Source organism: Nilaparvata lugens, chromosome 6, assembly GCF_014356525.2.
Source record: "Nilaparvata lugens isolate BPH chromosome 6, ASM1435652v1, whole genome shotgun sequence".
Classification (NCBI taxonomy): domain Eukaryota; kingdom Metazoa; phylum Arthropoda; class Insecta; order Hemiptera; family Delphacidae; genus Nilaparvata; species Nilaparvata lugens.
The window spans coordinates 5,503,891-5,530,791 of record NC_052509.1 but is presented as its reverse complement, the minus strand read 5'-3'; the positions used below and the strand labels follow the sequence as shown (position 1 = coordinate 5,530,791).

Sequence of the window (26,901 nt, the reverse complement as noted above, 5' to 3'; positions counted from 1 at the left end):
CCTAACAAAGTCAACTCAACTTAATGCAACCTGACAAAATTATTCATTTAGTTACCAGTTAACAACTGTTTCGAAGAGGTACTCTCTCTAGATTATAGTTCTATATTAACATATGGTATGGCCTTTTTTCAATTATAATTAAGAGAATAGGAAGAATATACATGCTAAAAGACGAACTTTAAACCCTTGAAAACCACCCTTAGAGTTGAAATATTGCCAAAAGATTTCTTAGTGCTCCTCTAAAGGGCCAACTAAACATACCTAACAAATTTGAACGTTTTTGGTCCGGTAGATTTTTAGTTCTGCGAGTGAGTGAGTGAGTGAGTGAGTGAGTGAATGAGTGAGTCAGTCAGTCAGTCAGTCAGTCAGTCAGTGAGTGAGTGCCATTTCGCTTTTATATATATAGGTTTATCGATCCTTTTAAATCTTCTTTCAAGTATCACAAGAAGTTAAATAATTGATAACGTTCTAATAATTAATTAAACGTTATGTGCCATACAATAGTACAACAGTACTATAAAGTACCGTAGCAGTACATAATATACAAAGTTCCTAATTCTCATATCTTCAAAGCTTCTCAGAGATATCTATTTGTGGATATCCTATTATATTAAGCGAGCAATTTATGTATATCTGTTTATATTTTTATATCTGGTTATCTGGATATTTGGTTATATGGTTATTTATGTTCAACGGATCTCGAAATCGGCTCCAACGATTTTCACGAAATTTGGAATATAGTAGGTTTATGACATAAAAATTCGATTGCACTAGGTCTCATCCCTGGGAAAACTCGCTGAAGGACATGAAAAGGATATTTTTTTTGTGTAGTTGAGAAGTTGATATTGTGGTAATTATTCATATTGAATGAAAAAGACTAAGAAATTGTCAAAAACCACACAAAAAAATTTTGTTATCATGGCGATTCTGTTTCTTAAGCCGCCATTTTCTCACGCCGTTGAGTGGGAGGAGACTGTCTAGCTGGGCCAATGACAGGCCTCCATGCCCTTGACCAATAGCAGTACTAGCCTACTAGTATAAATTCTGCTGCTCTTGTATTTAGTTTTAGTTTATCAGAGATTGACAATGGTGTAATAACCGAAACCGGTCTTTCTAAGTATCAATAAATATGTGGTTTTTGACAATTTCTTAGTCTTTTTCATTCAAAAGGATAATTCATCCTTGGAAAAACAGATTATAAGTTCGTCGTCTCTCGATAACAGAAGATACGTGTTCCTGTGTGGGAGAGAGACAGAATTATTTCCAGCTGTGTAATCATAATCAATCAGCGAGAAATGTTATCGAGCTAGACAATTTAATGGACTTGATCAACATAATCTGATTTGTTGACATGACCTCCTAAACTAGAGTATATCATAATTTTCAAAGTTGATCATTATTTGACAATTTTAAGTGATTAGTGAGTGTTATTTTGTTATTCAATTTGGTTTGTAAATAATCTAAATTAGAACGTTTCTTTTTTCAAATGTTTGAACAGAAAATTGAACCTTGATTCAAGTGTGTGGAACATAACCTAATTTCTGGACTATATTTGTAGTGTATAAATCAAAATTCGGGAAGAAACAGTTTTGGGCTGTGCCTGTTAGTCATTCCCCAATCATTTTAAAGAATTGTGTTCGGTTTATCAAAAGTCAATAAATAAATAACGAGCGAAGCTCGGTGCCCCGATATTAATAATAAATCATATAAATATGATCGGGAAAGAACAACAAGCTTGGCCCAAAACTATTCTGTTCCCAAATTTTAACAATGAATAATATGTCTTATATATGCATTTAATACTTCGAGAAAAAGAGAGATAGAGTATATGTGTTCCAATTTTTAAATCTGGATAAATTTTCCCCATTTCTAACCTCCTCATTTTAGATATTCCAAACACATCTTCAATCAGTGCGCAGTTTTTATGATAATCTTTATTTTCTCATTTATATAATTGGAATAGTTTTTCCTTGACAAAATGAGACATTCATAATAATTCAAAATAGCTGAAACTTTACACTAATTTTTCTTTATTTTATTTCGTGTTCAATTTTCTAGTTATTCGAAAGCCATTTTTCTGACTCCAGCTGTTCAAAGTCTAGAATTTAGCTGAATCCCGAGCTCGGAAATCTGCCCTAATAGTTCATAAGGGTCGCATAACAACTGCATATCCTTATAAGCTTAGCAAAGATTTAGGTCTAAATGTATTCTATCGAGTAAAAATATATGCAGATGTGATGGGGCCATAAGAGAGACCCAAATACATCCTTAATTAATCATGCATTAAAAGCCAGAAGTCATACAGTCATGTTCATACTCATATAAGTACAAAACAAGAACACAGAAACCACAAAAGGAAAACGTTTCTCTTTAGTTTCCAGTTTCTCTTTATTTTATTTTGTGTTCAATTTTCTAGTTTTTCGAAATTCAATTCAAACGTGGATTAAGACTATGCCCCGTTTCCTAAAACCAATTTTGTGACTCCAGCTGTTATAAAAGTCTAGAACTCAGCTAAATCCCGAGCTCGGAAACTGGCCCTTAGATTTATATTACCATATAGAAAAACAAGTTGCGACATAAACATCCTATACCATGGGATATCTACTTACGCTATTATTTCTCTATGATATTACGTAGTGAGTTGTTATTTTTTTCATGTAGAGGTGAAGCTAGTATCCTTGAAGATCGAACAGGTTGCTCTATCATCGGTATATAGGTCGGTGTGAATAGAAGAAACTTCAAATAAGGTGTCATAGAACTAGTAATATAATAAGGGGAATGATTGGATGTGACAATTTCCACGGCCAGTTGCACGAAAATACATATTTAGTTTAACCACCGTAAAATGACCTCATCGCATTGTCATCATATTCCTTTGGTGATTCCTCTACTGCTGACATTGGTTTCATTGAAATGACATTATTCTACGGCGGTCAAATCTGATTGGATTCATTTATTTATTTATCTCATTGACAATCACAAATCATAATTATAATATATAATGTGATTGGGAGGAGACAACAGGCATAGCCCAAAACTGTCTACTCCCAAATTTTTACAAATAAAAGTTTCAAAAAAGAAAGAGGTTATGATTTTACTTTTTACTTCAAAAAGTCCAATTTTCACTTCAAAACTAATGAGTGAACTAAAAATTTTAAATTTTTATACTTAAAAACTAATCAAAAACAAAAATATTTCACTCAAATCTCTGCATATTGGAAAATTTTTGAGTAATTTTGCAAAATTTTAAGCCAGAAAAGAAACACAGGAGTTTCAAACAAAGATCCTTCTTGTGATACTGGCTATGATTCTCTTGAATACTGCTAAAATTCCTTTATCATGATGCATCATTCTTCGGTGGTTAAATTTGATTAGATTTTTGTGATACTGGCCATGCTGCTCTTGAATACTGCTAAAAGACCTCAATCACGTTACCAACAACATCTCTAGTCTCTTCATCCCACAATATTCTTGAAATTAGTTTATCGTGCATGCAACCAATATTTAAACATTATCATCAGGAGAATCAATGATACACAAATTAGAATAAATTTATTTTTCACTTTGCAATTTAAGTCAAAAAATAAAATCACCGATACTCATTTTGTCACTTTTACAACATTTTGTTCAGAATCTTCGATGTTTGATTTTTCCTGAGAAGGAAATTAATAGCACAAACTCAACCTATAATAGTAAATTAATGATTTATCTTAACAAAGGGAAATCTACAAAGAAGTAACTGAATATAAGTTTAAAAACAGTTTGGTTTACATCGGTCTAGTTTTAATAGAATTTTGCACAAAAATCTAGTTTACGAATATTAATCAATTTGAATTGTAATTCATGTAGAGAGAAAAGGCTTGTATCAAAATAATAATGTCCTCGAAAGCTGTCATGTCTTTCTCAAAATAAGTATCTCTTTTTCTAACGGAATAATGAAGAATGTAGTAGAAAAAAATGGTAACTCAATAAAATTATAAATAATACAGTACCTCAATTGATGAACGAAAGAAAAGCTGAATCGTGCAAAATTATTGAGAAATCTCATGCTCAAGTTTGTCCATACAAACCTTGAGAGTGTTTGTAGAGAATGAATTTGCTGAAAAAAATCAAAAAAAGTTTGATAGAATTAAAAAAACGTTGGGGAACAAATGAAAGAAAAATCCGAGAATAGAGAAACAAATTAAAAAGTAACGTTCCATATTCAGCACTCAGATGTAGATCTTTAGGTTACGGCCCATGTGAGAAAAACACAAACACACAACACAATTTGATAGAAATTTTCAATTTTTACTCAATAATTGAACAATGAAATCAACTTCAGAATTAAGACTATTATAACGGACATAATTTATAAAATAATTAAAGCTGAGATTTTAATTCATACACAACATATTTTGATTCAAGAAATTTACTTATAATCTATGGTAATAATAAAGTATGGTATTTGAATAGGAGACATTGAAAAACACTCATTCTAAAATACGTGTCAACCATATATAATGGGAACAGTATAGAGCAAATAACAACATTGAATATTTATCGTTGATTTGGAAATCACACATTTAGGCCTTTATTGTATCGTAAATAATTGTGAAATTTACAAACCTAAATTATATCGAAGCTCATTATTAATGTTCTCCTTCATATCGTCTCACATTAATTCAAATCATGAGCAGATAAAAACATTAAAATGAGAAACGTACTTAACTCTTGGTAATATTGAAAATTTTTACAATTCTACAAACTTATTTTACAAATATCACAAGTCCACCTTCTTTCCCAATTGAAGATTTTATTATTATTAAATGGACACTCACCATATTTGTCATTGTTTTCAGTAACAATTCTTTTCATCCTGAGTTGGAATATGAGTAAATTGAAATTGTCAAAAAATTTCTAGATTTTGAAGACACTGTTTATGGTGAAATTATGTCACTTCTGATGGGTAACTTCACACTTTTATTGTAGTTTGGTCATTGGTTTGGATCCTCGTTGAATTTCGTTGGAGTGTTGCATAATGGTTTAGTTGCTGGCATCTTTTCTAGGCTCCTCTTTTCCTTTCCATAAAAATGGTCTGAAACATTGGGAAACAACAATATTTTTCAATTTTGATTATGTTTTAAGAGTATTTAAATTCTATGTACAGTATTGAAATCGAATAACAGATTCCATAAAATATTATTCACTGAAACATATTTATTCATGTTACACATGGAATTCTTCCAAATGACAATACGAGGAATCAAACAGTATATCTCCAAAATTTAATAGAATTAAATTTGTACTAGAAAAAATGGGATTAGAAAATAAAGTTGAGATATTATTTATAGAAAAGAAAAAAAAGTAGATTAGAAGCATCTTTTATAGTGCCAAATTTCATTCTATCTATATTAGCAGTGAAATACTACGATTTGGAAAATATATATAACTATAAATTGATAAATTTAAAAAGCCATTCACCAATGAAATCTCAAAATCTGAAAGGTTTGAATTTAATCTCAGGAATCTGAATTATGAACATGTAGCAGTAAAATGTATAAATGAATGGAGGCGTTTTATTGGTGGCTGTCCTGTCAAGTTAAACGGCTGTTATTGACTGAGACGAGACACGCCCACCGTGGGTGGAGCATTCTTACTATAGCTGACAGGTCAGCCAACTACTAATCTATTTATAGTATACACTGTGCTGCTTCATGTTATTTTATGATTTGATTTTGTGCTTGTGTTTATAAAATGAATGAATATCAAATATCACGTCCACTACTTCAAAGAGTTGATAAAAAATAAGTTCCATATTAACAGTAAAGTTATCCTAACAAACTCAAGAATTTGAGATCAGAATTATGCAAGTCTTATCTTAGTTCCATTCAGTTTAGTTTAGTATGAGTTTGGCTTTTGTCATAGAATTTGAGTCATAGATTGAAATTCTTCATTTCTTTACAAAATCTTGTTACTTACTGATTTGAAATAGTTATTTGTGCAACTAGTGCTCAAAGTGACAGTTTGCTGCACCGACAGAAACGTTTACGCACAAGCCGTAGGCGAGTGCGGAATAATGGTTTCTCGAGTGCAGCAAACGAACTTTGCGCAGGTATTTCACATTAAATTTTTCCTGCAGTTACCATTGAATATGAAAAGTGGGTAATAAATTATGAGTAAAATTCCCTGAAATCCATCAAATGGTTTTCTGTGTAATTTCATTATTAATAAAAACCTTAATTTATTTAAAACTGAATAATAATAATCAAATTATTATGATTAGTCATTCAATTGAAAATTTATCTGACAGCTTGAAGGGGGTTTATCTTAATATGTAAGCATTGAAATTACTATAATCAAGGCACATAATGGCAAGGCAATGCCGTTCTCCACTGCCATATTATAACGTGGACCACAGTCAGTGTTACCAACTTAATTTTGATTTTCCTGCACTGGTGCTCCATATACTATTTATCTTCACTAACTATTTTGCGTTGTCATGCTGCAAATCTGGAGTACGCAAAGTAAATACCTTGCGCACTAGAGCGGAAAAGTGATTCTTTGCGGCCAGCAATCAGTGCAGGAAATGGTCACTTTTCAAGGTATCTGTAGGAAAAATATATTATTCATTCAAATCCAAGCTATTAGAAATGAAAATTAATGGTTAGTCTCTGAGACTAGTTTTAATGACAGTCAGTATAAAAACAATCCAAGCTAATGCCATTATACCTAATATTTTTAACCTGTAGACAAATGACACTTATGTAATAGCATTGGTAGATAAAATAATAAGGTAATAACTTGGGCTATTTTTCTTCCAAATTTAGGTCATGACACAGTTATTACCTATTCTGGAAACTACAGAAATTTCTTCAAATGATTAATGTGAAATGAAAGGCATCTTCTGTTCTACTCATAACATTTCAGTTTCATTATTTTTGTTTCCACTTCAATTTATGAAGAAATTCCAAAACATATATGTTTCTGTCTAGTATTGATGATTATCAATTTCTTGTCTGGTTGATTTTGTATGTATTATTAATCAATACATATTCAATCTTAAAAACTCTATTTCTTTCATGTTTCTATTCTTATTATTTATAATAATATATTTTCTACCTGGAATGGAGCAAGAGGTGCCCTCAGAGAAGATGTCATTGGTCGAGTAGATGTTGTTCCTCTGCGCAGAAGTAGGAGTTTTGCATTGAGTAGAGTCGGTCTATGGGGTTGAGGGAGGCCCCCGTCATGCCCTCACCTGCACCCCCCGCAGAATCCCTGCACCCCGATGAAATTTTCATCTGTCCAAGTCACAATAATGAATTATTATATCATTCTTACAATCTGTGACAATATTGCATTTAATATCATTGATTTCATGGATTTCATTCAAGTACATTTTTCATATTTTCATAAGTACTTATTATACAGCGAGCGGCAGCGAAACTTCCTTTTTTAAAAAGTGAATAAAACTCTTTGTATGGATCAGAAAGTTTGTATTAATTTTTCGTAATGTAGACAAATATATAAAGTTTTGTTTCAATTCGTTTTAAATGTGAAATAAGGTAGGTCCCCCATTCTACATACACTGAGTAAACCGATTTCTTGCGTTTGTCATGACTCCTGCCAGCATTGCAGGCGTTATTTTGGCAATTTCTTCCCTGATATTGCTCTCCAAATCAATAGATATGTCTCAACGGCAAATTCACGCTTCTCATTGTTCCAATGCATGATGGCGACTGAACATTTCGGGAAGAAAACTATATTGTCTGGCCTCTCTGACGAGACCAAATCAGCTTTGCTACGACATCAGCTGACTGAATGGCGTTCACTTTGAAAAATGAAGTTTCGCTGCCGCACCCGGGTAGAAGAATTAAAACAACCGAAATGGAGGGATATTCGGAGCAGAGGAATGGAGAGATCAGAGCCAATTACACTACAGTGATATGTCAGCCAGTGCAATATAAATACAGTATACAGTAAAGTATGAATAGAGCCAATCACGAGATGGATTGACAGACTCAGTCGATAGAGTGCTTTCAGAGAGGAGACTAGGTATGCGTAGTATGAGGTGTTGAACACTCACTAAAGACTACAGAACGCTGTCCGCTTTAGCACGGTAACATCGCCGCCTCCTCTCCACCGCATATCCCTTCAAGTCGGAATTAGTTTCAATTTTCTACTATTATTACGTTGACACTGCGCCATCACTGGGAAATGATGCACTGGGAAAATTGACTATTTGATTGGAATTTTCTCTTACATAGAATATGTCAGGAAAATGAAATACTATATGTTGAATGATTGAAATTAGGATTAACTCATTATAAAGAACGGTATAAAAGCCTATAGCCATCCTCTGTAAATTCTGAAGCTTTATGCAAAACTCCAAGTTAATACTGCCACTGCTAACAAATATGTAACCTATAAGACTAATATTGAATGTATGAGGAGGCAGTTAATTTACATAGGTACTAAAATAATAAACCTCATTCCAAATCACTTTCTCATGGACAATAAGATCAGCGGAAATGTTAAACTGGATATAAAAAACTGGACATACAGTAATTTCTTCTTCCATTTAGATATATGACTCGAGATTTCTGCTCCAGCATTGTTTTTTCATTAGTTTTTTTTTCATTTTTCAGTGGACTCGCTTACTTTTATTTTCAGTACCTATTCCTCTGTTTTCTTCCTTCCCCCCAATTCTCCCTTCCCTTTTTTCCTTATCACTTCTCACTTCTCTTCTTTGCCTGCCTATTACATGGGAAACCATAGTTGGCTAGGTATCTTCCTCTCTTTTTTCTCTTCTCCAACACACCCAACTTGTCGTTGGTTGCCCATGGTTTTTTATATTTGTAACATTTTATTGTATTTTATTTGTTTTATAATTTTTTATTATTTCATTTTGTCTTGTTTTTGTGTTTTTAATAAATTGAAATTGAATTGAATAAGTTCGGTAGTTCAGATGTGATAATGCGTTAGGCAATCTATCCTGTTCTAAATACAAAGACGAAAAATCTAGAATATTTTTGAAGAATTGAAATTCCAAAGTATGTGAAATTTAGGAGTGGACAGATATTTTGAAGAAGAACCAAAAAAGGTCAAGATATTGGAAGAATGAGAAAATAAGTGGCGAATTTAAAGCAAGACGAGAAATACAAAAGGTATGAGAGAGAGGTGGGGAGAAAAAAGAAACTGAAGAGAAAAACAAAAAAGGAAACTTTGAAGATAGAGACAAAAAAGAAAACGGTGAAGAAGCAATGAGATCCAAGGAAAGATGTAGCTTTGAATTGAATTAGGCAGAGGACAAAGTTTACAAACAAAAACGGAAGTAGGAGGATGAAAAATAATAAACTGATGAGAAGTGCAAGAGAATGGAGAGAAGGTGGAAAAGGTAGCATAGAGAAGTAGGAGGTGAATGATGAGTGGGAGAGAAGAAAGTAGATAATGTGGAATGATACTAGTTAAAGCAAGAGAACAAGGAGGAGAGAAGAGAACAAGTTAGTGGAAGTAAGTGAGAGAGAGTGCGAAAGAACACTAGAGAGAAGTAAAGCTACAGAATGAAGAAGACGAAGAAAAGTAAGGAGAAGCAATGAAACCTTAGAAGTAGCGTTGTTATAAAGGAGGCTGGAAAACACATAAAACTTGGTTGTAGACAGAGAGAGACTTCTGTCTCTTGACGACGACGTAGCCAGATATTTCGAGTACCGGGGTGGGGGAAGGGAGGAAGTTGGTAATTTCAATGAGCGAGGGAGGGGAAGGGATGAGGTATGGGGGGGTTTATGTTGGAAAGGGGGGTTATTGGTGGGTGACTTTCCAGGGATGGCCTGTGCGCCAATCAAAAGTCAGGCGATTTTTCCCCCCTCAGTAGTCAGCGAAAATACTTGGGATTGGAGAAGAAGAAGGAGAAGTTGGAGAAGAAGAAAAGAAGGAGATGACAGGAGGAGAAAAAATTGATGGTTAAGAAGGCAGCAGATGACAGGAAACAAAGGAGAGGGCGAAGACAGGAAGAGAAGGGAAAGAAGAAGGCAGGAGATGGCAGGAGAAGAAAAATAAGAAGAAGAAGACTATAGAAAGAGATGAAGAAGAAGGAGAAGAGGAAGACGGCAGGAGAAGAAATAGAAGGTAAGGAGAAGAATAAAAAGATGCAGTTAAACAGAAGGTAAGGTGGAGAAGACGAAAAATATAATGACGGAGAAGACGTATGTGATGAAGAAGAGAAGAAGGGGGTGATGGAGAAGGAGGTAGGGAAAAAGAAGGAGAAGAAGAAGAAGAAGAAGAAGAAAGAGTAAAGACTATGGAAGGAGATGAAGAAGAAGGAGAAGAAGAAGAAGAAGAAGAAGAAGAAGAAAGAGTAAAGACTATGGAAGGAGATGAAGAAGAACAAGAAGAGTAAGACGGCTGGAGAAGAAGCTTAAGGTAAGAAGAAGAAGAAAAAGAAGAACGGAAGCAGAAGGTAAGGTGCAGAAGAAGAAAAAGATAATGAAGAAGAAGGTGATGAAGATGAGAAGTTGTGGTGGGGTGAATGAGAAGGAGGTAGAGAAAAAGAAGGATAAGAAGAAGCACTAAAAGAGGGAGAAGAATAAGGAGAAGAAGATGATCAGAAGAAGAAGAAGAAGAAGTGTGGGTAGTAAACAAAAAGGGAAAATTGACAAGAAGAAGAAAGAAACCATGGAGAAGAAGGATGAGGCAGAAGAAAAAGGAGGAGTAGAGGAGGGAAAATGAGATGAGGAAGGAGATGGAATAAGATTAGGAAAACTGTACTGGTCTGGAAAAATAGCTGATCAAGATATCCCTTTCTCCGCCAGTAGGCCTATTGCTACTCTGCTAACCAAATCGATTCAATTTAATCCAATTTAGGCTTTTCTTGTGTCGATTCAAAAATATCCGATGCTCTTCTTCTTTCATTCTTACCTATTCCATTATTACATGCATCTGTCGCAAAAGAGAATTTCAAAATGCTAGGATTCACCAGTTTTACTTGAGATCGTGGAATCTAAAGGTGCGTACAGATATACGCGCCGCGAACATGAGCAATTCACTTTTAATCAGCTGACTATATCTGTATTTTTACAGAAACGGTAAGATATAGATATAAACAGCTCGGCATCAGCTGATTAAAAGTAAATTACTCATTTTCGCGGCGCGTAAATCTGTACGCATCATTATCTATACTGAGGTCCACGTTATAATGACAGTATTTGATTATCATTGGTGTTGCTATCCCTATCATTGGTAGAGAGTTAGTGGGGAGGATATTTTTAATATTCTTCCCAAAGAATGGACATTGATATGTCCAAAGCTCCGCCAATTTATGTAGATGCATAACAATATGATTATTATCTATAGTTATTATATTACAAATTGCTTTTTCATATCATATACAGTTCAATAGTTATTTTCTTAGTCTATATTATGTAAATTCATCTATAACTTTGCTGTATTGTAAGCTATTGTATATAAGTGTATAAGCCAGTATATATTGTAATCTACATAAATAAAGTACTCAATCAATCAATCATTTGCAATGCAGATAGCGCTATCCTTGTTCAGCTCCACAACGTTGCCAGATCGTATTTGAACAATGTAGAAGTATAATGAATCAACAATTGTGAGAATTCTTTATATTTAATCACTGAAAAATATTTTTTCTTGACGATTAAAATAAAATTGATTATTCAAAGAAGAATGAACAGTTGATTAAATCAAATACATCGGTATCTATAGAAAGCAGTGATAAGGCAGAAAATCAGCAACGTTGTTCTCCTATCTTTCTCCACTGCCATTAAAACGTGGACCTCACTATAGTGGAATAGGAAACAGGCATAGCCATTACTATTTTCAACACTGTTTTGAAAAATATAGTCCAAATATTCAGATGATGTCCAAATTATTGTGTTCATGCTAAAGGTTTACCCAATCCAAGAATAATCTGAGAGAAATAAATGATCAATTTTGATAATAATATGAATAATATAATAATAATTATATAATTAATATAGAAATAGCAAAGACTTATTTGAAACACATCTTTAAAAAAACTTTTTATATAAACATCACCGACCATTTCCAGCTTTTAAGCCATTTTTCAAGTGTCCTTTTCTCAAAATGAATAAATTTTTTGTAATGTATAAAATAGTAGTGTATTAATTTAAAATTTACTACGTTATTTCTATATCAATATTGACAATTCAAATAGCCCTTTATTGAAGTATTTCATTAGAATCAATTTTGAGGGTTTGTTACAGTGAATTTTTTGTTTAAAACTGACCAGATTGCAAGAACTGCCTGGACTCGGACCTTATTGAATTAGTTTTCACAGGTGTTAAAAAATGAATATTGATATTGTTTGAAACTAACCAGAGTGTAAGAACTGCCTGGGCTGTTCGGCATCGATCATGTCCTTGTAGAAGTGGTCATCGTGACCCTTGAAGTTGGCCTCCCCGTGCAATGACCCTTCTAGGCCGTGACCTCCCTCTGTGTCACTACAGCTGTCGTTCACGAAGCCCCCCGCACCGCTGCATGGACCTACAACACAACATTCAACAAATCAACAAAACTAATTATTTTGTTTAATGTATGAATTCAGGGCTACTTTCTTGTATTTATAAAAGAGAATTATTGTACCCTTTAAAATTAAAAAATCTCAGAAAAATCAGTTGATAAGATGATTGCAGCTGCTAAAGTAATTTACTTGAAGATTTTTCAAATAACAAAACTATTAGTGAACATTTATTTTTATAACCTAACGATGCTGTGATCAAACTGTGACCGAAACTAGGAGTTACGTTACAATAAGTATTCTTGTTTTTAACATTCTATCAATTGTAAAGAGTATTATAATTGACCGAGCGAAGTGAGGTCTAAGATTCAAGTCGACGGTTTAGCATTTCTCTTAATATTCAAATGTTTAATTGTTTAAATGTTTATATGTTGCGCATTTACGGCGAAACGCGGTAATAGATTTTCATGAAATTTGACAGGTATGTTCCTTTTTAATTGCGCGTTGACGTATATACAAGGTTTTTGAAATTTTGCATTTCAAGGATAATATAAAAGGAAAAGGAGCCTCCTTCATACGCCAATATTAGAGTAAAAATCAGACTATAGAATATTATTCATCATAAATCAGCAGCTGACAAGTGATTACACATATGTGTGGAGAAGCCAGTCTATTGCTGTATTTCCATAAGGTCTATAGTTTCAATCAGGTACTTGTGGATGAGAATACTGCGTGAGGTCTACTGTTCACAGAACTACCAGTTCTATTTTATAAAAACTAATTATTATTAAACGAAAATCCCAATTAAATGCTGTAAATCACCCCGAAGACTTCTGCTACTGCAAAATATTGACAACAGCTAGAAATTCATTTATTTTCATCTGTATATCAACAACTAATTTACAGAGTTTCCAACTTCTTCTTCTTGTTTCCTCAATTGTTCAACTTGTTGAAAGATCCATTAATTCTCAGATTAGTGAATAGATAACAATATCTTTATATCCTGATAACTGATCTATACAATGAAGAATGAGTTCACCGGAAACCGCATAATATAATACAGACTGTCTTCAATGGGAACCGCATGGCTTCAAAAAACTTTTATAGTGTGATCAGTATATAGGTGCGTACAGATTTACGCGCCGCGAACATGAGCAATTCACTTTTAATCAGCTGATGCCAAGCTTTTTATATCTATATCTTACCGTTTCTGTAAAAAATACAGATATAGTCAGCTGATTAAAAGTGAGTTGCTCATGTTGGCGACGCGTATATGTGTACGCACCTTATGATTAAAGTTAGTATTGCTATCCTTGTCTATCATTGGAAAGAGCAGATAGCGCTATCCTTTCTCCACCTCTGCAACTTTGCCAGATCGTGTTATCATGATAAAATAATCGTATTATTAAATGAATGATTGATTGTTTGTTTGATTCGCACAGAACAGTGAAAATATATACAGTATCCCCAAGTTCTAATCGGACTATTTCCATGAAGACGGCCGAGCGAGTATGAAAAATACCATTAGAACTTTAGCGAGTTATTTTTCACTGTTCACCATCACTGTTGTGTCTAGATTTACTGTACAAAAACAAAAGACAGTTCTTGTTGGTGGTAAAGCTTTGATCCTGTATTGAAATGAGTGATGCCATAGCCACCTCTAATACAAGGCCCCGGCCTACGATATTGCAACATCGCAGTGTAGGCCTAAAATCTAATACATGATTGGTGGAAAAGATCAGCTGGTATTTTTAAAAATATTTTTCATCAATCATGTATTAGATTCTAGGCCTACACTGCGACGTTGCAATATCGTAGGCCGGGGCCTTGTATTAGAGGTGACTATGGTGATGCAGTCCAGAGAAGAAAAATTATTTATATTAACAAGAATAGGCTTTTCTTCAACTTACTGCCAATATTGATAACGAGCTTTTCATAGTGAGCTTGTGATAGGTTTTAGGCCTGAGCTACAATGCTTGATTTGAGCAAGTTATTTTTGTAGTCTTCTTGCTATACTCTCTGTTGTCAATTATTTACAGTTTTTGGGGGTACTTTTTAGCAGATGAATCACATTTTCGTTTATTTTATAGTAATGTATTATGCAATTACAATCTAATTTCCCCTCAGCATTCTTATTGTATTGATATTAATTTACTTCAACATTTCCATGTATCACGCCCATTTCTACACTATTGTTTCTACTAAATACCCTCTATCTAATGCAAAGTGATGAAGTCATCATCTATAATCCTATAGTGTATGCCACACCACACATCTTGATGCCGTGCCAATATTAATGCATATCAAATCCAGGCCCAACCATGACAATGACATGGGAAGTCGACGGGATTTTTAATATAGTCGTGTGTAGCGGCTGGCTAGGATTTGGAGGGGTTGCAGGGTTGGGAGAGTGAGAGAGAGGTTCCAGGGTGAGAGAGAGAGAGAAGGTTTGTGAGTGACGGTGAGAGAGTGAGTGAGAGGGAACTCAGTCACTCAGGTGCTAATCCCGACTCGGAAGCTGGAACTCCCGTCGCGCCATGTTTGACATGGTCTGTCTCGACTTTTTGTGTTCGTTTCAAAAGCGCGCCGAAATTCAAAAGGCACTGCACTGGTCGACGCTTGTATTGAGAGGATTAGGTAGCCGTTGGTGGGGGGTGAGGTATGTAAAGTGGGAGGAGTAGGTGGATGGAGTCAGAAGATAGAGTATCATCAGTATTGTTGGGAGGAAAGCATAGTAAATGATAAAAGATTATGGACTGAAGTTAATAGCATAGAGGAAAGATAGAATAAGAAGATTTCCAATGGTATGGGTTGTTTATGATCCAAATTTCAAGCCGATTTTCTGTCATCTCAAGCCGATTTCTGTCGACTACTGTCGGATGAGAGTCACTGTAAGTATGAGAGGCTACGGGTCGATGTCAAACGAGGCAAACGACAGAAGAGTCCTGCGACAGTCGAGACCAGCGACGGTAGAGACCTGCGACATCGAGGCCAGCGACTGTAGAGAACTCCTGAAAAAGAGGCCTCAAATGTCGCCTGCGTTAGGCGACAGTTGAGGCCTCTTTAACTTTTTTACAGGCCCGTACAAAGGCCCGCATAGACCTGCGACCGCAGAGGACTCCTAAAAAAGAGTCCTCAAATGTCGCCTGCGTCAGGCGACAGAAGAGGACACTTCAATTTACGTACAGCCCAGACAGTCGAGGCCTACGACCGACTGGAAAACAGTCCTCCATTGTCGCAGGCTTCGACTGTCGTCGGTCTCGACTGTCGCAGGCCTCGACTGTCGTCGGTCTCGACTGTCGCAGGCCTCGACTGTCGTCGGTCTCGACTGTCGCACTCCCGAGGCTACCAGCGTCACATTGCTTCACGAAAAAGAACTACTAGGACTATCGGCTTGAGTTGGAATTTGAAACATGGACGCCCTCTACCATGGGATTTCTTCTTATGCTATATTTTCTCTATGTTGATAGTTTGCCAGGGTAAAAACAGGTCGGGTAAGAATTTAGATTTTAGCTGTATCTATAACGATGACTACAGATGTTTTCATCATTGCACAGCTTCTCAGTGGCATCGATCTCAACCGCGGATTACTCGTTCTGCACACTTTTTTAGAAATATTAGTTGAAGGATGAGATGAAGAGAGGAAATATTGAAAAAATATGCGAGAGAAGAAAGAAAATTTAGTAGATAATTTCGATTTTCATGGAGAACGATAGTCCTCAATGTTTTTGTATGTTGTATTGTAACTTATCGCACATTTGCATTATGGATGCAAGTTTTAAAAATACAAAGAAGACGATGAGATGGACAATTAATGTAGAGAGAGAAATGAAAGTGATGAAACTTGGTGAGGGGATCAGGTTTATCAACAAAACAAGAATATTAAGTTAGAGGAAATTTGAGAATGAGGGACTAGGCGTGAAAGAAGGAAGGAAGATCTGGTAGAGTTGAGGAGAATAGCATGAGAAAAAAGGATAATGAAAAAGAATAGAAATTAGAAATAGAGCTGAGAAAATTGTGAACAAAGAAGAAAAAGTAGAAGAAGAAGAAGAAGAAGAAGAAGAGAAGAAGAAGAAGAAGAAGAAGAAGAAGAAGAAGAAGGAGGAGAATGGCAAGGATATTGATGCCTTGATCCCCTAGAAAGAGGGTGCGATGATGCTCAGTGTTTACAGTAGTTGACATCTAGTGTGATACTGAGATCGGCTTAATCTTGCCATGCTCAGACAGTGGGAGCATTCATTCACGCTGAGAAGTCACGCTGTGACACCCGCTGCATCAACAGTTGACTTGTTCTAAGTAGAACAGCCTCAACTCTACTCTAAACAAGGCTCTACTATTATGTTCAAGTTGACCGATTTCAGCTCTGACTTGAATCCTAGCTTTGATTGTTCTATACATCACACAATACCATGTTCTAGATCACATTTGGAAAAAGGTTTCAATTGCATAATTAATACAAGGCATTCGTGATGAAATCAACTCCAAACCTGCAGTATCTCTGAACGCGTGGTTTCATACAGATTTGTTGAAGATTGAGTTTAAAAGGTTCAAGAAAAAATCACGCAGGGTCTAACAGACTAGTTTTTACTTTCCTTGCCCTATTACCATAGGTAAGGAAAGTATTGCTTTCCGAAAAAAATTAAGATACCCCAATTTCTAAATTTCTATACGTTTCAAGGTCCCCTGAGTCCAAAAAGTGGTTTTTGGGTATTGGTCTGTGTGTGTGTGTATGAGTGTATGTGCGTCTGTGTACACGATATCTCATCTCCAAATTAACGGAATGACTTGAAATTTGGAACATAAGGTCTTTACAATATAAGGATCCGACACGAACAATTTCGAGCAAATCCAATTCAAGATGAAGGCTAAAATGGCGAAAATGTTGTCAAAAACAGGGTTTTCCACGATTTTCTCGAAAACGGCTCCAACGATTTTGATTAAAGTTGAACCTGAAAGGGTCATCGATAAGCTCTATCAACTGCCACAAGTCCCATATCTGTAAAAATTTCAGGAGCTCCGCCCCATCTATGCAAAGTTCGATTTCAGATTCTCAATTATCAGGCTTCAGATACAATTTAAACAAAAAATTTCGAGTGGGAAAGATTGAGCATGAGAATCTCTACAATTAATGTGCAGTAACATTTTCACCTAAAATTAAAAATAAGCTCGAAATTCGAGAAGATGTGATTATTCAATTGCAAACTGTTGATTCTATTGATTCACTATGAAGAGATAGCAGACCTCGTGTGTCTCCAGCGTTATTGCCCTGTCACCAGCTGGCTCGAATCTTTGAATAGTAGACTTGAGATGCGCGGGAACACTAGCGTCAGGTGATCAATTTTCATAACGGCAAGGAAAGTTGTGTGAGTGCGCCACACCAGATTTTTAACATTGTGTTCATCAAAACCACGTAAACACCAGTAAACACCATGTATTGTTTAAACTAGATTTTTCGTATGATTTACGAAAACTGGATAACACTTCGACCAATTGCATAGCCACCTCTAATACAAGGCTATACGATATTGCAACGTCGCAGCATAGGCTTAGAATCTAATACATGATAGGTGAAAAAGATCATCTGGTATTTTTTTAAATCTTCTTCACCAATCATGTATTAGATTCTAGGCCTACACTGCGACGTTGCAATATCGTAGGCCGGGGCCTTGTATTAGAGGTGGTGGCTATGCCAATTGACTTCAAACTCTTCATATTCTTGGAGCCATTCTACTGATTGATTCGATAAATAATATCTATAGATTGGATTTTGGCACTATAGTTTATCGAGAGATTTATGGATTCAATAAGTTTATGGAGCGTTCTAGAAACGCATTTCTCATGTTTATCGATTTAATAAAGCTATTGAATTGTATAGATGAAACAGTTTATGGATCCACTGAAAAACCGGGCATAAGTCTGTTATCCCACAATTACAATATCTTTATACCAGTACAGTACTAGGGTAAACCCGCTAATTTCAAGATAAAGAACTCGCCAATTTCAGGATATTGACGACCTATTTATAGCTCTTCAGAGTTTCATACCAAGAAATTATTTAATTTGAATTTATTGTCATATATTATCCTCTTATTATTAAATAAATTTAATAATCCTCTAAATTTATTATCCTCTCAAAATTATAATACAGCCCATTATTATCATCCAAAGTTTGCAACTTTGCAACGTAATGTCGAAGCTGGTTTGAAACGTCGGAAGATACTCCACCAAAAAAACCAAACGGAATCAAAAGAAAAAAGACGCTGATTAAAGATGTATTATATATTTGGAGTAGCTGATAGGGATGAGAATAGAAATATGGAATAGATAAATAGATCTATTCCATCTACTAGAATAATTAGAGGATTTAATAGAAATAGAACTCTGAAGAGCTATAACCACACTACAGATAAGTCGTAAATATCCTGAATTTAGCGAGTTCTTCAGCTTACTATAGTGAGGTCCACGTTGTAATGACAGTGAAGAGAGATGGAAAAACAGCGTTGCCGATTCTGTGCCTTCTCACTGCCTTCTATAAAGGGTAGCAATACCGGTATGACTGATTCCATTTCAACTATTAATAAGAATCGATCAAATTTCATTTATCAAGAAAATTTATTTTCTGATAATTGAATGATGAATTCTTTATTTATTTATTTTATTTATTCATTTATTTCATGTTACAAACAAAATACATTTCAAATAAAAAATAATACACATTTTTTCCATGCATGGGCAAAATGCCTGTGTGCAGGAAAGAGTAGCAATCTGAATAGTTCATAATGACAATAGTTCATAATAAGTTAACATAATGAAATACATGACAATATAATTATGTGAAAGATGGAAAAGATTGAAATGAGAGATGGAAAAATGAAGTATGAAGTGAAGAAGAAGAGAGAGAAAAAAAATGAATGAGGGGCAGAAAACTCACTGTCAAGCCAAGAACAAGAGAAACGGATCAGAACAATGGCCAACCGACTCAGCATGCATTAAGGCTAGTCTTATCAAAAAGTATAATTTGATTTAAGAAAATCTAAAATTCTTATCCTACCAACCTCCAAAAACCATCTATTAATGTGGCGTTTGTATACGCCTATGGATCGTGTTTCAATGTCTTTAATGTGTTGGGGGAGTTTTGAGTAAAGTATACTTGCTTTATAGAAGGAATTTGTTGTGTTTATTGATTTTGATACTCTAGGAATAACAATGCCACCGTTCACCGAGCTCCTGGTTGTGTAGCCATGTTGCACTTGAGCGAATATGTCTGGTTTATTCTTGTAGATGTGCATAAGTAGGGATCGAACATACAGCTGATTAATATTAAATACTTTAAACTCGTTGAATAGGGTTTCAGTAGGGTACCTACTATTTTTCTGTAACACCGTTTTAATAATAGATTTTTGAGTCACTTCCCAAGGGATTCAAGACAGTCTTTTGTGGCGCCTCCCCAAGCTAAGATACCATACTGTAAGATAGATTGGGCATACGTATAATATACTTGCTTAAGCATTTCAATATTCATGATTTTACTTAACTAATGCCTAATTGTCATAATAGAGAATTTTATTTCTATTAACCTAATGTGTATGTCACGAATTTTACATTTCTAGTCCAAGAATAAGGAAATATATGCAGGTATAATAGGGCCCTAAGAGAGACCCAAATACATTCCTAATTAATCATGCGTTATGAACCAGAAGTCATACATGTTCATACTGATATAAGTACAAAACAAGAACACAGAAACCACACAAGGAAAACGTGGTAAGGGAGGAGAGAACGGTGACTTTCGAATTTATTTCAATAAGGGAAAACTTTCCGTATTAGGTTTGCGGTGTGGATAGGAGTATTTGCCCCCTCCTCAGGTCTCCCTCGAGTCTCCCTTAATACGTGGTGGCGACAAGTTGGCATCAGTAGCATGGTAAGCAGCATTTCTATTGCCTTGGAGGCGTCTGGTGCTAAAACCAGCCATTTTCTTGAAGCTGAGCTTCCCTCGGCAGGCTAGGGGTTGGAAAAGCCTGTCAGGGTTTCTCCTCCTCCTCCTCCTCCTACTCCTCTTTCTCCTCCTCTCTCTCATCCTCCTCCTCCTCCCTCTCATCCTTCTCCAACTCTTCCTCCTCCTCCTTCTACAATTTCTCCTTCTCCTCTTTCTCCTCCCTCTACTCCTCATCCTCCTCCACCTCCTCTAGCGCCACATCTCCTCTTCCACACAACCTCCTCAGTCATTGAAGCTTCTCAGGGGTGGAGAGGAGCGTTGTGGGTAGTTGTGGGTAGAGGGGAGGGATGCTAGAAGAACGTCGTCACCATGGCAACCAAATGGCGTCCCTTTTCCCCTAAGAGGGAAATTGAGAGAATGGGGAGGGGAAGGGATAGGAGGATAGGATGAGGAGGAGTGGTGGAGGGAGATTGTGAGAAGAGACTGAGGAGGTTGTGTGAGAGGAGGATGAGGAGGAAGAGGAGGAGGAGGAGAAGGGGAAAAGGACAAAATATAGAGATTGAAGAAGGAGATGGAGTAGAAGTTAGTGAAAAAAAGACGGAGGAAGAAGGAGGTATGATCGAATGTTGATGATCAACAGTAGAGGGAGGAGAAAGTGACAAGATTTGTGAGAAGCAAAAAATCCCAGAAGAAGCGAGAGAGAGTTAGATGAAAGAGAACGAGATGGAAGAGGCACAGGAGAAGAATAAGTGAAAGAATAAATTGTTACGAAAAGAGAGAGGAGGAGGAGGAAGAGAAAAAGGATAAGGAGGAGAAGAAGGAGAAGCGGTGAAGAGGTAGAAAGAAGAGTAGGGGAAGGAGGAGAAAGAGGAGAAGTGGGAGGAGAAAGAAGAGGAGAAGAAGGAGGAGAAAGGGAAGAAGTAGGAGTAGAAGGAAGAGAAATGGAGGAGAAGAAGGAGTGAAGCAGAAGAAGAAGTGAAAAAGGAAAGGGATTAAAGGAGGATGAGTGGCTCGAACAACAAAAGGAGGTGGTGTCGGAAAATGGAAAACAAAGGAAGAATGTCGGATGTTGAAGATGAATAATGAAAGATGAACAAGACTTAACCTATTTCGGACAAACTTTGACGTCTTTGTGATAATTGTGAATAAATAAATCTAAATTTGGGAGAGGAATAGCACAAGGTTACCTTATTTTTCCTCTCCCTATCATTTGATAATGAATGTACTTATTGTATAAATGAATGAAGAATAAATGAATGAATTAGGAGTAAGAGAAGCAGAGGAAATTAATGAAGAAATAATAATCCTTAGAAGCTTTGGAATGAAAGAGGCTGAATAGAAAAATGAGTTCTTGGTAAATTAGGGAGAAGAATGGGTTGCAACAAATAGAAGGAGGTGAAGGAGAAAGAGTGGTTGAAGGACTATGAAAGTAAAGAACTGAAGGAGGAGGAGGAGTAGACGGAGGAGGAGATGGAAGTGTCGGAGTGAAAGGAGAAGAAAGAGGAGTTGTGGAAGAAAAAGGATGATGAGGAAGAGATGGAATTGAAGAAGGATGAGAATGAGGAATAAACAAAGGAGGGGTAGATGGAAGAGGAGAAAGAGTAAGGGAGAAGGAATGGGGAAGAGAAGAATGACGGGAAGAGGGGCAACGTCGCAAAACGTTTCGCATTCCAAAGAGAAGAGAGTGCCCTCTCACTTCTGTGTGCTGACACATGCACTGGATTGCCCGGGTACATTCGCGTGCGAGAGTTGTACATTATTTGAGGGTGTATGAAGGTTTTCAGCGCTCATGTGGATTCGAACTATTGTCGATTGCATGATTTTCTCGGTCTGTAAAATATTTCCAATTGGCTCCGTCTGTTCAGCATTACATAAAGCCTAAATAAACCTTCTATTCGATTGCATTCTATATTTGAGATATGATCTGAATATGTTTTTCATCTTTTCTCTCTATTTTTCTCCACGATAGGCTGTATTCTCCTCTACTTTTATCGGTCAGAGTATCACTAGAAAAACTGTATCATTAGTACAAACTGTATAATTAACAGCACATTCTGGGTTAGGCGGGATGCACACTGGAGAAACGCGTTTCGTGAAAAAAAGTTTGAGGAAACGTGAAACGAAAGTTGCTCGCAATCGACTGATAAGATTAAGCGAACGTTTCTTTTGTATGCATGCGCGAGTGAAACGGATTGCTTGAAACAAGTTTCATGAAAGAGGGCTTCACGAAATGCGTTTCTCCGGTGTGCATCCCGCCTTACATGTGTTAAGGAAGCATATTTGGGTTATTACCTGTTATTTCCGATGTCATATATTATGAAATCATTTGAAAGATGTTCTATTTGAAGTGGAAATAATGATGAATATACAAGTGATATTGAAGGTATTGATGATCGAATACATCATTATTTCTTTGTTAATATTATTTGAATAGACTTAAAACGTTGTCAAAAATCCACTTTAATTGAATAAAAAATTAATATTTTAAAGGAGCATGCTTTTGTGTGTGCTCATACACATCATCGCAGCTGTAAGTTACAGTACAGTTGGGAAGTACAAAAAAAAATAGAAATAGTAGAAAGATTCCAACTTAACAAAAACAAAAGCAAGATCATTCTCACTAATTATCATTCCTATCTTTAATTTATGATTTTAATTCTAATTCATATATTCTTAATTCTAACAAATTTATTAGAAATTATCTGAATTCAGCCTACTTTTTATGAATACCTTTTTACTTATTATAAAACTAACAAAAAGAAAAGCAAGAGTTTTTCATAAAAAATAGGCTGAACTCATATAATTTCTAATAATTTTGTTAGAATTAAGAATATATAAATTAGAATTAAAATGAAAATCATAAATTAAAGATAGGAATGATAATTAGTCAGAATGATCAAGTAGCTCTTGCTTTTGTTTTTGTTAAGTTGCAATCTTTCTACTTCCCAACTGTACTGTAACTTACAGCTGCGATGATGTGTGAGCACACACGGAAGCATGCTCCTGTAAAATATTAATTTTTATTTAATAAAAGTGGATTTTTGACAACGTTTTAAGTCTATTCAATTATGGAAAAGTTCCACAACATCAACATTCACGCTACAAGCTTAATTAATATTATTTATCTATTTCTTTATCATTCACAATCAACTTAAGGACACAGAAACAGACTACAGTCCAAAACTTCTTTTCATCCCAATTTCATGAAATAAATTGTCCAAATAAAGGTTATGTGAGATTTGAAAATTCTTCACTTATTTCCACATTGAAACAAACCAATACATACATTTTGAATTCAAAAGCTTAATATGGAAGTCGAAAAACACACCAAATACGATTGAATTGAAAAAAATATCCCTGTTTCTCTATAACTAAAAACTGATATGTTGTCCAGTTGAGTCCTAGACTAGTACATCAGTTTGTATGGTCCAGTATAGTCAAATATTCAAAAACGTTTTCAAATATTCTAATCCAATACTAATCACATTGCTGCCTCTTATTCTTCACAGGTAGAAGAAATAAGGATGACAAAAAAGGCCTGAAACATGTATAAAAATCCTAACAACTGTTTTCACTGTAAGTTAATTCCAGCAATTCTTCTACCTATAAAGAATAGTAGTCTCATTAAAATAGAAAGTGTGGTCCAGTAACTTTGCCTATTGGCGGAGGGCAGACTACAATACTATTTGTTCAAAAATATAGAACATTTTTGAAAATGTATCTCTTCTTAAGCAACAGTTGGTCTTTTGTATCTTCTGAAAAGCATCGTGTTGCATCCGAAAAGATACACAAGGAGCTCTAATGTATCTTTCCATAAGCAACAGACGCTCTTTTGTATCTTCTCGAAAACTACGTGTTGCAACCCTAATGATACACAAGGAGCTTTAATGTATCTTTCCATTAGTAACAGACGCTCTTTTGTATCTTCTCAAAAACAACGTGTTGCATCCCTAAATATACACAAGGAGACGCTCTTTTGTATCTTCTCAAAAACAACGTGTTGCATCCCTAAAGATACACAAGGAGCTTTAATGTATCTTTCCATAAGTAACAGACGCTCTTTTGTATCTTCTCAAAAACAACGTGTTGCATCCCTAAAGATACACAAGGAGCTTTAATGTATCTTTCCATAAGCAACAGCCGCTCTTTCATTTCTTATCAAAAGCAACGTATTGTATCCGAAAAGATACACAAGGAGCTTAAATGTATCTTCCCATAAGCAACAGACGCTCTTTTGTATCTTCTCAAAAGCAATGTGTTGCATTTGAAAAAATACTCAAGGAGCTTTTTGGAGTTACGTCCTTTTAGCACAACACAGCCTATCAGCTGACATTCATTCGACATGTTCTTTCCATTGTTGGTGATACGTTGCAACTCTCTCATTCATGAAGAATCTCTGTGTGTAGGGAGCTTCCTCCCCTCTAAGATCTAGGGATCTTAGGTCTCTGAAGTCTGAAGGCGGATGTTTTTGCGAAACCGTGAATATTACCCCACGAATCATATCTTGCCTTTATGCCGTTTCAAAGTCACGGAGGGAAAGCTACGGGACGCCTACTGTAACCGTTCAAAATAATCAATTATATTTTATCCGTTAGAAAAGTTATTTTTCAATAATCTAAAAACTGTTTCATAATTGGGATTGAACTAGTTGTTCTGTGAACAGTAGACCTCGCGCTCAATAAGTTACATTGACCTGTTGTTATGTTTTCTCAAAAATTAATAGATAATTAATCAATTTAAAAAGTCTAGAAAAAATCCTAAATAAACAGAGCTTTTTGTTCTATCGTACCGTGACGTGTCGTCCCGGAATGTGTGGGTGAGACCTGTTATCAGGTCTGGCTGCAACAGTCTACAAAGTTGATGGAAAGATAAATTTTCAAGATGTTCGATGTTTTTGAACGGGTAGTATTATAGTCAACTGTCTACTAACGTTGATGGAAAAATACATTTTCCAGATGTTCGATGTTTTTGAACGGGTAGTATTATAGTCCACTGGACAGCTGATTTATGATGAATAACTCTATAGTCTGATTTTTACTCTAATATTGGCGTATGAAGGAGGCTCCTTTTTCCTTTTATATTATCCTTGAAATGCAAAATTTCACAAAAACCTTGTATTTAAGTCGACGCGCAATTTAAAAAGGAACATACCTGTCAAATTTCATGAAAATCTATTACCGCGTTTCGTCGTAAATGCGCAACATAAAAACATTTAAACATTAAGAGAAATGCCAAACCGTCGACTTGAACCTTAGACCTCACTTCGCTCGGTCAATTATTTATATTTTTACAATGTTAAAAAACGATGGGCAACGTTGCGGAACTAGAAAAGGGTAACGCTATCTGCTTTGTCGAATGATAGACAAGGATATCAACATAAGGATCTCACTATATCCAAATCATCATCTCTCCACCTATCTGTTCTACTTGAAGTAAATTTGGCAACACTGATTTTTTGTCCAGTCTCAACTCGTTCTGTTGAAAGTATAACTTGAATCATAACAGACCCTCTGTACTGAAGAATTCCTCTCATTAATAGTCGATCAAAACCGCTCAACCAACTCAAATTATAGGCCGCATAATCGAAAAGTGAGCGTTCTAAACGCAGTGAAACGTGTTAATGAGGGTGCATCGTCCATTTCATCGACCAATAATTAATGACAGGTCATCGTCGCTGTATTAAATGCCAATATTAATGGTCAGAGCGGTTGAGGGCTACAATGCAGTCTATGCGACATGCATAATTGGGCGGCGGTCAAATGCACCAACCCAAAGCAATAATATTTCATTCATCATTGTCGTCTATCTGTATTATTCACTAGAGTACAAAGTCGGATACATTATATTATGAGATAGATGCAATATGAGGTGCCCTATATATGTGGGCTACTAAACAGAGTACGAAGTAGCGTATATGTATGAACTAAATGCAGTACAGTGTCGTCTATCTATTAAGATGTACTATACAGAGTATGCAGTTATATTCGGTTCATAATTATTATGGTTTTGACCCTATCCACATGATTTCAAAACGGTTAACCGATAAGGTATTATTATTCATTTTCATGAGTGTATTTTTAATAGAATTCAATTTGGAGTTGATGAAGTCAGTATTTCAATAATGGGAAAAATTATAAGACTACAGATGGAAATAAACTGGAAGTTGCATTTGTTCAAATGCTAATTAATGAATAATTATTATAAACGAAAATCCCCATTACATGCTGTAAATCACCCCGAAGACTTCTGCTACTGCAAATATTCACAACAGGGTAAACAGCTAAATGGAAATTCGGTGAGCGCTACTATAAAAAAAATATTTGTCAGCCCGGGAATCGAACCCAGTACCTCCTAATTGCCGGTCAGGAATGCTTACTCTTAAACCAAACTGACAATCTCTGGATAGCAGCGCTCATTTCATACAAAGCCATAGCGGCCAGCAAGTCTACAGATGGAAATAAAACGTAAAAAAAATTGGATG

At 35.5% G+C, this 26,901-nt stretch overlaps 1 protein-coding gene and 1 long non-coding RNA gene across 4 annotated transcripts in view; both read right to left on the bottom strand.

The window, feature by feature from the left end:
* Nucleotides 1–3,541: 3,541 nt before the first annotated feature.
* Nucleotides 3,542–7,280, bottom strand: LOC111046554. The gene is made up of 3 exons (XR_005571518.1): nucleotides 7,102–7,280; nucleotides 4,821–5,077; nucleotides 3,542–4,099 (listed from the first exon to the last, which is right to left on the bottom strand). It is a non-coding gene; the product is annotated as an uncharacterized LOC111046554 (long non-coding RNA).
* Nucleotides 7,281–12,320: 5,040 nt separating this feature from the next.
* Nucleotides 12,321–26,901, bottom strand: part of LOC111046547 (LIM homeobox transcription factor 1-beta) — a 103,072-nt gene continuing 88,491 nt past the window's right edge. For all 3 annotated transcript variants that reach the window (XM_039429989.1, XM_039429988.1, XM_039429990.1), the window contains exon 6: nucleotides 12,321–12,510. In XM_039429989.1, coding sequence (XP_039285923.1) covers nucleotides 12,338–12,510 — 173 coding nt within the window. In that variant the 3' untranslated portion in view covers nucleotides 12,321–12,337. The remainder of the gene's footprint in view (nucleotides 12,511–26,901) is intronic.